Here is a 12491-nt window from a genome sequence, read left to right as displayed (position 1 = left end):
CTGGTTTGGGCTGCTATCATCAAAGATGAGCTTGTGGGGCCTTTTCGGGTTGAGGATGGAGTCAAGCTCAACTCCCAGTCCTACTGCCAGTTTCTGGAAGACACCTTCTTCAAGCAGTGGTACAGGAAGAAGTCTGCATCCTTCAAGAAAAACATGATTTTCATGCAGGACAATGCTCCATCACACGCGTCCAAGTACTCCACAGCGTGGCTGGCAAGAAAGGGTCTAAAAGAAGAAAAACTAATGACTTGGCCTCCTTGTTCACCTGATCTGAACCCCATAGAGAACCTGTGGTCCATCATGAAATGTGAGATTTACAAGGAGGGAAAAACAGTACACCTCTCTGAACAGTGTCTGGGAGGCTGTGGTTGCTGCTGCACACAATGTTGATGGTGAACAGATCAAAACACTGACAGAATCCATGGATGGCAGGCTTTTGAGTGTCCTTGCAAAGAAAGGTGGCTATATTGGTCACTGATTTGTTTTTGTTCTGTTTTTGAATGTCAGAAATTTATATTTGTGAATGTTGAGATGTTATATTGGTTTCACTGCTGAAATAAATAATTGAAATGGGTATATATTTGTTTTTTGTTAAGTTGCCTAATAATTATGCACAGTAATAGTCATCTGCACACACAGATATCCTCCTAAAATAGCTACAACTAAAAACAAACTAAAAACTACTTCCAAAAATATTCAGCTTTGATATTAATTGGAATCATTTTTGGAATCATTGAGAACATGGTTGTTGTTCAATAATAAAATTATTCCTCAAAAATACAACTTGCCTAATAATTCTGCACTCCCTGTATATATTTTTATGTTTTTATATTTATGTGTTTTTATATATATATATATATATATATATAATCTTTTTATTGAAGAGACCTCCCCCGCTCCCACCCAAACCACATTTTTGTTGATATAGGCAGGATTTATTCATGTAAGTACAGTTTATTTGCCCATTGTGACAACTTATTTTCTCAAAGTATTTGATGAAAAAATGGTAATAAATCACTCCATTTAAAACACCCGAGAGGCACACCATTTGGTTTACTTTGGAGACTGTGAGCTAAACCACAGTCTCAAATTGATATGACTGCATACTTGTCAATGTATATGATGAAGTATTTTAGAGGTTGCCTTTCTGTGGAGTGCCTACTTTGATTTTTTTGTTCCAGCGCTTGCCTTTCGGAAATCTTACCTGGTTCAGCTCCATGTTGATTTCATCTATTCTTCGTTTGGCCTGTTCCACCTCTTCTGTGAGCTCCTCCTCCATCCTCTTCTGCTCATCCAGAGACTGTCTGGAAACAGAAAGTGAAAAGGAGCAATTACACGCACAATAACAGCTGTTAGCCAAATCAGACGTGGCTTTGTGACGTGTTTGTACCTGCTAGTGGTGATGTAATCCTCCAGCTTCTCAATGCGCTTCTGGTTCTCCTCGATTTCTCTGATCTTCTGCTTGATCTTGGCCTATTGATAACAACAATCACAACAAATCAAGCTGCTGTGTTTGTTTATTTCCACTGTATCAATTAAGCCCACAGAAACTCTTTGTACCTCTGTTTCTATTTTCTTCCTCTCCTCCAGGTCCAGACGGTCCTGGTCAGCTTTTTGGTCTCTGTTGAATTTCTCCAGCTCTTGAGCCAGTGTAGCAGCTCGCTTGCTCGCCTCCTCCTTTAGACGGTGATATGCCTTAACCTTAACACAAACAGTCATATTAAACTTAATTTTTTATTCGTAATAGTGCTCTCAAACGATTAATCGCATCCAAAATAAAAGTTTTTGATTACATTACATATGTATGTGTACTGTGTATAATTATTGCTTTTATAAATACACATACATACAGTATATATTTTCTAAATATTTACCTCTATACATTTATATATTCAAATAATTATATTTTATATTATATATAAGTATATTTAATAAATAAACATAACATTTTTGTTAAATATATAACATGCATGAGTTTGTATTGATACATACATAATAAAACACAGTATACACACATATATTATGTAAACAAAAACGTTTATTTTGGATGCGATTAATCCCAATTAATCATTTGACAGCACTAATTCTTAACAGCAAAGACTTAAAGATTTTTTAACACTAAATTTCCTTTTATGAAAACACAAATTTATTTTATTCATTAAAAAAAATCTTGAAATGAAACATCTGAACAATACTTGAGGTGCAGAAACTATAGCACATAATCAAAGGCAGTTCGGCAAACAGGCAATAAATATGTTGCATTTTTAACAGTATAGAACCCTCAGTCAGCTGTACCTGGTTCTCTTCCAGCTGTAGATCTTGTCCCTGACTTTGAGCCTCCTCCTCCATTCGCTCCTCGAACTCCTGTCTGGCCATCTCCACCGCCCCCTGTTCACGGTCTAGCTCCTCCATGTCTGCCTTGCGTTTTTTGTAGCATTTCTGGGCGTTCTGCAGTGATTTACGGGCAGCCTCCAGTTTCTTGATCTTGTGAGCAGTGTTCTCCTTGGCTTTAATGTACAGAGGCCTCTTCTGATTAAGCTCTGCATCCTTCTCCCTGTCGACATGTCACAAAATTAATTACTATCTATTAGCTGGGCTCTAAACATATATTATCATATGTGCTCAATTACAGAATAATTTTAATCTTCTTAGCCTGCCCTGATCAATTCTGCAAAAGCTCAGGGCTCTTCATTATTGTTTGTCTTTTAATCAATTTTTATTTATAATTTTCAGGGCATATTAGAATTAAAGGATGCTCTGCTTGGTCAGGTGATGTCTATAATCTGCCAGTAATCACGTCCTATGACCCAGCTGGAGGTTTCTCAATTTCACATTGATTACACGAAAGATGTGCGACTACTTCAAGACTTCAGCGAAGACAAATACGCAATGTAAAATAAATATATCAAATAGTTAATTTAAAAAGTAGGGATGCAGTAAAATAATGATAATCATGAAAATAAGGAATTCAGTATCAATTAACTTTAGTATGGTGGATAACCAAACGTTCATGATATCAGAGTGCAATCAAATCATCTTGAGCCAAGGAATTAAAGGGATTCTGTTTTTTGGCCTTATGGTTCAAAAGGTATTAGCTTAAATGTCAGTGCAACTTTTATTACAGACTCCACATTTGCTGTGGTTAATGTTAAGACTCCTCAATCTGTGTGCCAAATTTCATACTTTTCATGCAAACGGTTCTATGGACTGCATTGGCCAAATAAATTGTCGTTGTTGATATTTGTCATAAAATAAATAAATAAATAAATAAAACAGTTAATTGACAAACATTAACCCTCTGTTTTAGACTCACTTGATCTCTTTCTCAATCGTCTGCTGGTCTCTCATCATTCTGCCCAGCTCTTTCTTCTTCTCTTTCAGCTCCTCCTCCACACGGTCCATACGTTTCCTGTCCTTATCAATCTCTTTGTTGCGGTGGGCCAGCTCACGGTTCAGTTTCTCAATCTCTGATTCATTGTGGTACAGTTTAAAGAGCTGTAACTGTACATGAGCACGCACCACCTCATCTTTAAGCCGTTGGTAGCGTTCCGCCTGCACATAACACATGGAGAACCCAGCTAAAATTATGAAATTATAATTGCATATATGCCTTCAGGGTTTACAACACCCAAATAAATCCATTCCTACATTAATGTAAGAATAATTTACTAGAGCATGACTACATTCGAAGCCCACCTCTTCTTTCTCTTGCTTGGCTTCCTTTCGCTCAGCAGCAATGTTTTTCTTGCGATGGTAGTTAAACTGCGTGTCCTCCTCAGCCTTTACCATTTCTTTCTTGCATCTGTCATACTCTTGAGCAAGCTCTCCAGAACGAGAAATCTCTTCAAGCAGAGCAGTTCTCTCTTTAGGGTTCTTCATGGCAATTGACTCGACCGCACCCTGGGGGGGGGGGGGGTGCAAACCATAAACACTTTATTTCTCTACACTTAGATCACATGTGACAAACTCAAGGCCTATTCCGGCCCACCACATATTTTTCTGTGGCCCACGAGAGCATATGGTTGTCTTAAATTAAAATAATTTTCTGCTTTAAATGGTAAAATTCTGTGTAGAATTCAGTTTCTATTTGGCGTTCTATTTAAATGCAGAATTTAATCATTTCTGACTTTCAGTCTGAGTTAAACCTCTTTTTGGCTCATTTTATCTGCAAAAGAAAACCTGCTTAATTATGCACACCTGAATAGAAGACATTTTTCACTTCCAGCCTTCATGAACAATTATATATCAGTTAGAAATTATTAAATACAAGATTAATAGTAGTTAAGATAATTGGTAAATTGTGCTTAGAAAAAGCATGATCAGAATATTAACTCGCATAATTATGCACACACTGTATTTTTCCATTTCCACTGTTGTCAGAGCACTAAGGGTGGGCAATAGGGGAGCAAGCTAGTGAAACATTGCACGCGCAAAAAAGAAGGTCTTCACACATCCAAAAACCTATTTTAAAGGCAAAATTGATTTTTGTGCACTCAAAGTACATTCTTCTCTTTGAGACGAACATTTGCTCCTTAAAACTCAGTTCATATGCATACAAAAATATGATCTTTCATGCTCAGAATTGGGGCAGAGATATAACCCCATAGAAAACCGCCATTAGATACTTGCTGACTGTATGCTTACTGTATGTTTATGCATTGCATCTTTTTAGGGGGTCAATTAATATGACCACTTGACCTGTATCTGTGGTAATAAAACTTTTTTTCTACCATCTAAGTAGAAGAAGGAATGAAAGAGTTCTCACCCAATACTATTTAATCATAGTTGGGTCTGATATTTTATCATACTACATAAAGCCATAAACTTTTTTTTATTCAATAACTATTGAAGCTTATGCTTACAGTTAAATTAAAATCAAAAGACCTATCACAATTGTTGTCAACCTCCCACAATTATCTGACCGGTTATAGGGAAAACTGACAACACAATTTATAGCATATAATTTCTGTTCCACTAGCCTTCTAAAACAGAACTGCTTGCCAAACAAACAGATAATCAATTCAGTTTGGTGCACAGAAATCACAATTTAGCTTTAAAATTGAAAAAAAAAAAAAATGAACAAAAAGCAGCTCTAATAACCTGAAAGACAAGGAAGTTTCTGGCCTTGATGAGGATTCCCAGTTTCTCCAGTTCATCACTGTATTCAGATAGACCCACCACTTTTTTATTGATGCGGTACTCTGATGAGGAACCTACACAAGACATAAACAGAAAGCAGGAAAATGAATTATTCTTAAGAGACAAGAGAGCATTCCTAACAAATTCTATGACTGCACAATTAATCAGAAAATCGTCTACTCCTGTGGTCTAAAATTACCTACTTGTAGCATGTTTTTGAATCAACTGAACATTTCAGTCAATCACAGACATGTCAACTGTGCATAGGGCTATGCTATTATTTAATTTTAGTTTTGATTTTGACTTCCAATGATTATGAAAACACAATAACTGAGATAAACTGTGCCGCTTTCCATTCTTTCCTTTAACCCTCTGGGGTTGACAAACTTCTTCTGATAACACTGAAAATAACTTTATTACACTTTCAGTTTTGATCGTACAGATAAGAGCAATACATCAATCAAATCTGTAAAGGGTCTTCTTTTATTTGTATACATACATAACAACAACAAAACTTTGTGCATTTATAAAATGAAGAAAACAAACAGGGTGCGCTGTCTGCAGCCTTGGTCTGCGGTGCTTTTCATTTAGAAACGCGTCATTAAAATGAACTAACTCAGCAAATACTCAACACAGAGACATGAAAGATACATCTATAGAAAGCCATGACTGTTTTTAAACTAAGCAAGTCTTATTGAAAACAAATATTCTGTGAAAAAGTAATCCATATGAAAACAACACGATGTCCAGCCTTTCACGTCTACCTTCATTATATCTAATGCAACCACACCCACACACTGAGCGCGCTATAGATATTATAATTGTCCATGTGAAGTTTTTTACATTTTACTTTTCGCTTCGCGCTAAGAGGAATAAGACAGAGTTCACCTCAGAAAAGACTCGCTGTGACGAATAAGACAGAATTCACCTCAAGAAGTTTTGGATTACCTTTGGATTATTGATGCAGCGGCTTGATCCAGCAGAGATCATAAACAAGAGTAAGTCTTTTTTTTTATTAACCTACTTGTATTAGTTTCACACGTAACTTGTACACATTTTACTAGTTAGACTTTTTCCAAACTATAATTCCTGACTAAATGTATAATCAAGTGAAACATTATAAAGTTTCATTCATAGAAGGTTAATGTCTCACGATGCCAGGATTTTTTTTTTTTTAATGTTCTATACTAAATTTATCAGCAATACGATATAAAAATTATAGTTATAATGTTACTAGCCTAATGTCAGTAAGAATGATTAGACAAAACTTTACTGTGATAGGCTATTCTCTGTTCACAAATATAGCCATTTATGTTTATAACTATATATATTTTATAGGCCTACATATAAAGCATGCTTGTGTTTATGAATTTAACCAAGCTTCTGTTCATGAATATCTGCTCTGGTGTAAATATTTTGAATGTGTTATATTTTGAATATGTGTTTGTGTATATATATGTATGTTTATGAATATATATGTGTGTATATGTGGTGTGTGTGTATATATATATATATATATATATATATATATATATATATATATATATATTTTGTCTTATCAGGTGTGAATCACAGCATTATGCATTATAGTTGATGCCTTCACGCATATACCTTTCCCACACAAAAAGTGTCTTCGAAAATTTAAATCAATATATTGTTTTCTGTGAGTGAGTAATCAAGATGATTTTCACATCATTTTGAAGAAGAAAAATTCTAGGCTACAAAATCCATTCTCAAAAGTCTTGTGAACAAATGTTCTCTAGGTGTTTTATGGCCTTATTTCACTGACTTCAAAATTTTTGTTTTTCACTAAGCACACAAACATTGCTTTCTCAAAAACACAATCATATACATACAAGCTGCTCACATTTTATTGCAGTGAAGTTTGTGGTGATTACAGTGTTAATAGACTTTAGGCATTTATATGTTTATAAGCAACTGAAAAAGCACAAATATCATGGCATGTCAAAACTTCTCCAGGCCCCCAAAACACCCTTAGACCCCAAAGGGGTTAAAAGAAGTGTGGCGTCGCCCCTTCTTAAAAGCCCAAACTTAATGTCCAAATCAGTCAAATCATGTAACGTAGCTGTCATAAAATGCAGTCTACTGCGGGACATGCTTTATTTTAAAAAGAGTTATTTAAAGCATCTTAAAAAGTTCCAACCTATTGGCGTGCAGTCGCTTAATGGCTGACACCTTTCTACACCAGATGCGAGTGTCGCATAAAAAGCAAATAGAAATCAATTATAATTACTGACACTGTCTTCACGGAATACCATACCAAAGACTATAGAAATACAAAGACGTTCACTCCTATACTTATGAATGGGAAAAACTGCAACACGCAATATCGCGGAATCGAACCACCTTCTAAATGAAAGAGCCAATTGCTGATTGGTAATCACTGCAGCAGCCGTTAGCTTCCGGTTCCCATAGAAGCCTGAGGCTAGACCAGCCAATGCACATGCGCAGTCATAAGCGCATTATAACTGCCCATGCGCATTGGCTGGTTAGCCTGAAAAATAAGTTCTTTAAACGCTATTTGAGCATAAGAAACAACATTCATGGGGCAGTTCATTTCAGATTTTGTTGCTGATTTGAAATATGTAATTTAGTTTAGTGAGCAGTTTTTGAGATTTCAGGATTCCCCGATGTGTTTTACATTTGATGGCATCCCGAATCTTTAATCTCTTTCAAATACAGAAATTATTCTCTTTCATGTCTTATTGTGCCCGAACAATTGAAAAACTGGCTAAACTTTTGCAGAGATATCAAATATGTTAATGAGAACTCTTACATTACAAGATACCTAACATGTTAATATGTAACAGTTACTTCAGTGTTTCCCCTGCAATTATATTAGGGGGGCGACTAAAGGTCAAGTTAATTTTATTTAATTACATTTTCTCTATAGAGCCAGATCACAAAAGAAGTCATTTTCCTTTCCTATATAACATGTCTATACCTTGTTCTTTTATTAAACAAACTAAATAGCATTATGTTATTTATCTTATCTCCACAACAGCATGTCATTTCTGTCTCTACATTTCATGTTCGCACTCTCTGTATCGCGCACAGCGGAGTTCCCCCCAATGCGCACACACAGGTGAGCACACTCCCATTCCCACTATTATTTGCAAATATTAAGCCACAAAATGACTATTTAAATATAAAATCTGTCTCTGAAAATTATTAAAACCTTATTTTTAAGGAATAATCACACAATATTTCTTCAATGTTTTAATCGTAATATTAAATCCCCTTTATTTTCCAAAAAACAATATTTATTTAATTTTCATTAATTAAAAAATAAATTAAATGAATGTTTTATGCCTTAAAATTGTAAATACACCACACAATTTTTGTGGGAAAATTAAGGAGGATAGAAATTAAAACAGAAGGATATTGTAAGAATAAATGAAATTAAATTAGACATGCTAAAACACAGAATTTGGTAACAATAAAACATAAGGTTGGAAAAAAAACTTTTTTGGGGCCTTAAACGTAATTTTTGTTAAACTTAATACATTTATGTTACACTGTTTAAGTTTCATGATTTTAATTAATTAGACATGCTCTTTGATTAATAAAATTGAATTTAACCATTAAAAAGGAATCCAGAGTCCCGCCCCCCCCAACTATACTTATTTTGGTCAGATCACCCACTCCTAGCATGAAGTTAATGAGTAACTGCAAATATCTCAATATTGTCCAAAAATTTTCTTTTTTAAATTTCTGCCGCAATCGAGGTCACACTTTAGTTTGGAGACCAATTCTCCCTTATTAACTATTAACCATGACTTTTGCCTCAATAAACTTCAAATTTGTTGCTTATTAATATTTCGTAATGTAGTTTAGTTTTGGTATGGGGTAGATAAAATTTTATTTAACCATTAAAAAGGAATCCAAAAAAAAAAAAAAAACCGGAACCCCCGACTACTAATTTTGTTATTGTAAAACCACAACATAATGGTTCCAAAGTGTGTGAAATACCTATGATGATTCTGGAGAATGAAAGCTCCTGTCCATTGTCCTGCTGGTACACCATGGTTACAAATGCTCGGTTAGCTGCAGGTTTACCCACTGGAGCTCCATGAATCAAATCCTTCAATGTCTTTACACGCAAGTTACTGGTCTTCTCTGCTAGAACAAAGCTGATAGCATCCATGAGATTTGATTTGCCTAGGAATAAAAAGTTTGCATTAGATAAACATATATATCAAAAAGCTTAAAATGCAAAATACTACACTGTTACAGACATATGTAATTCAGCACAGAATAAAAAATACACTTATACAAAAAATAAATCTCGAAAATCCTTAACTTGAAATATTCTCAAATCATGCTGGATAAGGATAAAAATTTTGAGGCAGATAAGATCATTGCTTTCAACATTGTGATGTGGCTGCTACTACTATGGGGTGTAATTTCATTGCATCAGCTTCAAAGTGTGCAATCCACAAACAAATCAGTCTAGATTTATCTTAATTAACAGTGTAGACTAAATAACCTTAAATGTGGCATCTTGTGTCAAATTTGTAAATTTTAATTAACTATGAAATAAAATAAAATGTAGCTAAAATAACTATCATAATATATATTGTTACCGAGAAATAAAATTACTTACCGTATTTTCCGGACTATAAGTCACACTTTTTTTCATAGTTTGGCTGGTCCTGCGACTTATAGTCAGGTGCGACTTATTTATCAAAATTTATTTGACATGAACCAAAAGAAATGAATCAAGAGAAAACATTACCGTCTACAGCCGCGAGAGGGCGCTCTATGCTGCTCAGTGCTCCTGTAGCATACCCCTGAAAACATTAACTGAAAACTGTTAACTGAAATATTAACTGAAAGACAACTGAGAAAGACTGAATGCAAACAAAATGCCCCCTAAAAAGAAAATCCTATTCTACAGATTACAAACTGCAGGTAGTAAAATATGCAGCCGATCTGATAGGTGACAGGAGCACTGAGCAGCATAGAACGCCCTCTTGCGGCTGTAGACGGTAATGTTTTCTCTTGGTTCTAAATAAATGTGACTTATAGTCCAGTGCGACTTATATATGTTTTTTTTCCTCATCATGACGTATTTTTGGACTGATGCGACTTATACTCTGGTGCGACTTAAAGTCCGAAAAATACAGTAATCCTCATCCACGTTCTCCATCAGTGTGTAGGTATTTCCAATGACCACCACTGACTTCACCTCTTTTACCATCACAGGCACTAGGAGAAACAATTTCACATCATGGCTTTGAGCTATTGAGACTCCAGCCAAGACTACTCAGACTTTTGCCAAATTTTTTCTCTCAGAGGCCGGATGTGGCCCACGAGCCACCTACTGAGGAACTCCGCTATACATAATATGAACATAAACTTAAATACATAATGTATTATCAGTGTTTCCCACAGCCTTACACTCTATTTGTGGCGGCACTCCCCCGCCCCCATATATACATATATAAGCAAATTCATTTTCTGCCAGCAGGAGGCGCTTTAAGAGCGGGAGAGATAAAGGATTCTCCGGTAACGGCTGCGAAGCAGTGCTGAGCTCACAAACGCTGCCTTATCAAGCATTACATGCAAAATGAAATTAAAATGAAATCGAAATTTTTCTAAATACAGTCGGTTTCCTTCTGAAATACAGTGATATAAAAACAGCCGCATTGGTTTTTGATTTTGAAACGTGCAGTGCTCATGTTTATTCAATGAAGTCAAAGCCTTTTGGAAAATCTATTTGTGGCGGTCAGTTTTGATATTGTGGCGGCCCGCCACAAATAAATCAATGTGTGGGAAACCCTGATTATAACAAATACCTACAGAGGCCAGGTGATGTTTCACTTTACAGCGTGATTAAACAATGTTTTAATCCATTTAATTTTAATATTTTGCCACATGCAAGCTCAGAATCTTTTATTTTGAAATTGTGATTTACAATAAATGGCATATTAGGTTGATGTATTCTCCTGTGTTAACGAAGGTTTATAAATGACTTGCGTTACAAATCTAGTTATGCACACTGTTTTCCCAGATGAAGGTTAAGCAATTCAAATTCACAGCATATGCAGAGGAAGAGTTCAGCCCATTTTACACAAGTCTTTACTGGTAAATTACCAATAAATTACCATTAAGAGATCATGGGTGAACAGGACCTTTTCAAAAATCCATTTAAATTTGTTCTGGCTATCATATCGTTCTTATGGAGATGCCATGATTACTCTGAGCGGTTTGCAAAGCTCCACTGCTTTTTAATGAGTTTTCTATGTAAATATGCGCTATATGGACATCTTTGTTCATTGCACCTCGCAGCATTTTTCAACGTGTCTGGCTTCTCCATTCATCAGGGCTGCGATTCTGAAATTGGATACTATTATGCACATCTGGTGTTTATAAGAGCAAAACATTCTGATTGGCTAGTAATGTTAGTTTGTTTGAGAGTGAAAGCTGTGTTCCTCTCATACCATTGGTAGTAGGGCTGCACGATATTGGGAAAAAATGACATTGCGATATTTTATTTTTCTGCGATATATATTGCGATATGAAATCTAATCTAATTTTTTCTTACAAACAAAAATGGGGTGAGCACACTTACATTCTCATTTTAAATGATTTAAACATCAGAGTATTATTTAAATTAGAGTAAATTATTTGTTTGTAACTTTAGGATATGGTTTGAATTGTTAACATATTAACTAACACGAACTTACCATGACCAATACTTTTGTTACTATATTTATTAATCTTTGTTTATCTTAGTTTATAAAAACACAGCTCTTCATTGTTTGTTAATGTTACTTCACAGTGCATTAACTATGTTGACAAATACTGTACAACTTTTGATTTTAATAGTTTAGGCTGTAGCCTAAATGTTGAAATTAACAATGTAGTAGAAGTGCAGTTTAGTAGTAGTAAATGTTAAATAATGTAGTTAAATAGTTTAATAAGTAGAACATTATTGTAAAGTGTTTCAGATTTTTTTAATACACCAATTCAGACGTCTCGTGAGTTCAGTGTTGGACAGGTTAGTTGTTTAAACCATTCATTAAATTGAATCGGTTCAAAGGAATCATTAGTTCGCGAATCAGACGTGTACGGCACGCGTTGTGTAATTATCTCGGCAGTTTAGGATATGGCACAAGATTTGACAACAGAAAACATTTCATCACTGGATAGTTATTTATTTATTTATTTATTTTTGTTCGACACCATCGTGTCAATTGATTTTGATTAATATGCGCGAGGGAGAGAGAGCAAGACAGCGCTCGTGTTGTTTGAAGACGGTGAAGGTGAGTGCGTGAGTGCGAGTGCGCGGCCAGCTCTCTCTCTCTCTCTCTCTCTCTCTCTCT

The 12491-nt window shown here is 35.2% G+C and overlaps 1 protein-coding gene across 1 annotated transcript in view; it reads right to left on the bottom strand.

The window, feature by feature from the left end:
* LOC109096443 (structural maintenance of chromosomes protein 1A-like) overlaps positions 1–12491 on the bottom strand; it is a 50773-nt gene that overhangs the window by 35839 nt on the left and 2443 nt on the right. Inside the window, exons 2-9 of the mRNA XM_042751020.1 lie at positions 9133–9321; positions 5101–5213; positions 3697–3900; positions 3314–3552; positions 2296–2554; positions 1561–1701; positions 1391–1473; positions 1205–1304 (exon numbers count right to left, since the gene is read on the bottom strand). Of these exons, the coding sequence (XP_042606954.1) occupies positions 1205–1304; positions 1391–1473; positions 1561–1701; positions 2296–2554; positions 3314–3552; positions 3697–3900; positions 5101–5213; positions 9133–9321 (1328 nt within the window). The remainder of the gene's footprint in view (positions 1–1204; positions 1305–1390; positions 1474–1560; positions 1702–2295; positions 2555–3313; positions 3553–3696; positions 3901–5100; positions 5214–9132; positions 9322–12491) is intronic.

Source organism: Cyprinus carpio, chromosome B23, assembly GCF_018340385.1.
Source record: "Cyprinus carpio isolate SPL01 chromosome B23, ASM1834038v1, whole genome shotgun sequence".
NCBI lineage: Eukaryota > Metazoa > Chordata > Actinopteri > Cypriniformes > Cyprinidae > Cyprinus > Cyprinus carpio.
Note: the sequence above shows the minus strand (reverse complement) of the source record. Positions and strands in the feature narration are given on the sequence as shown.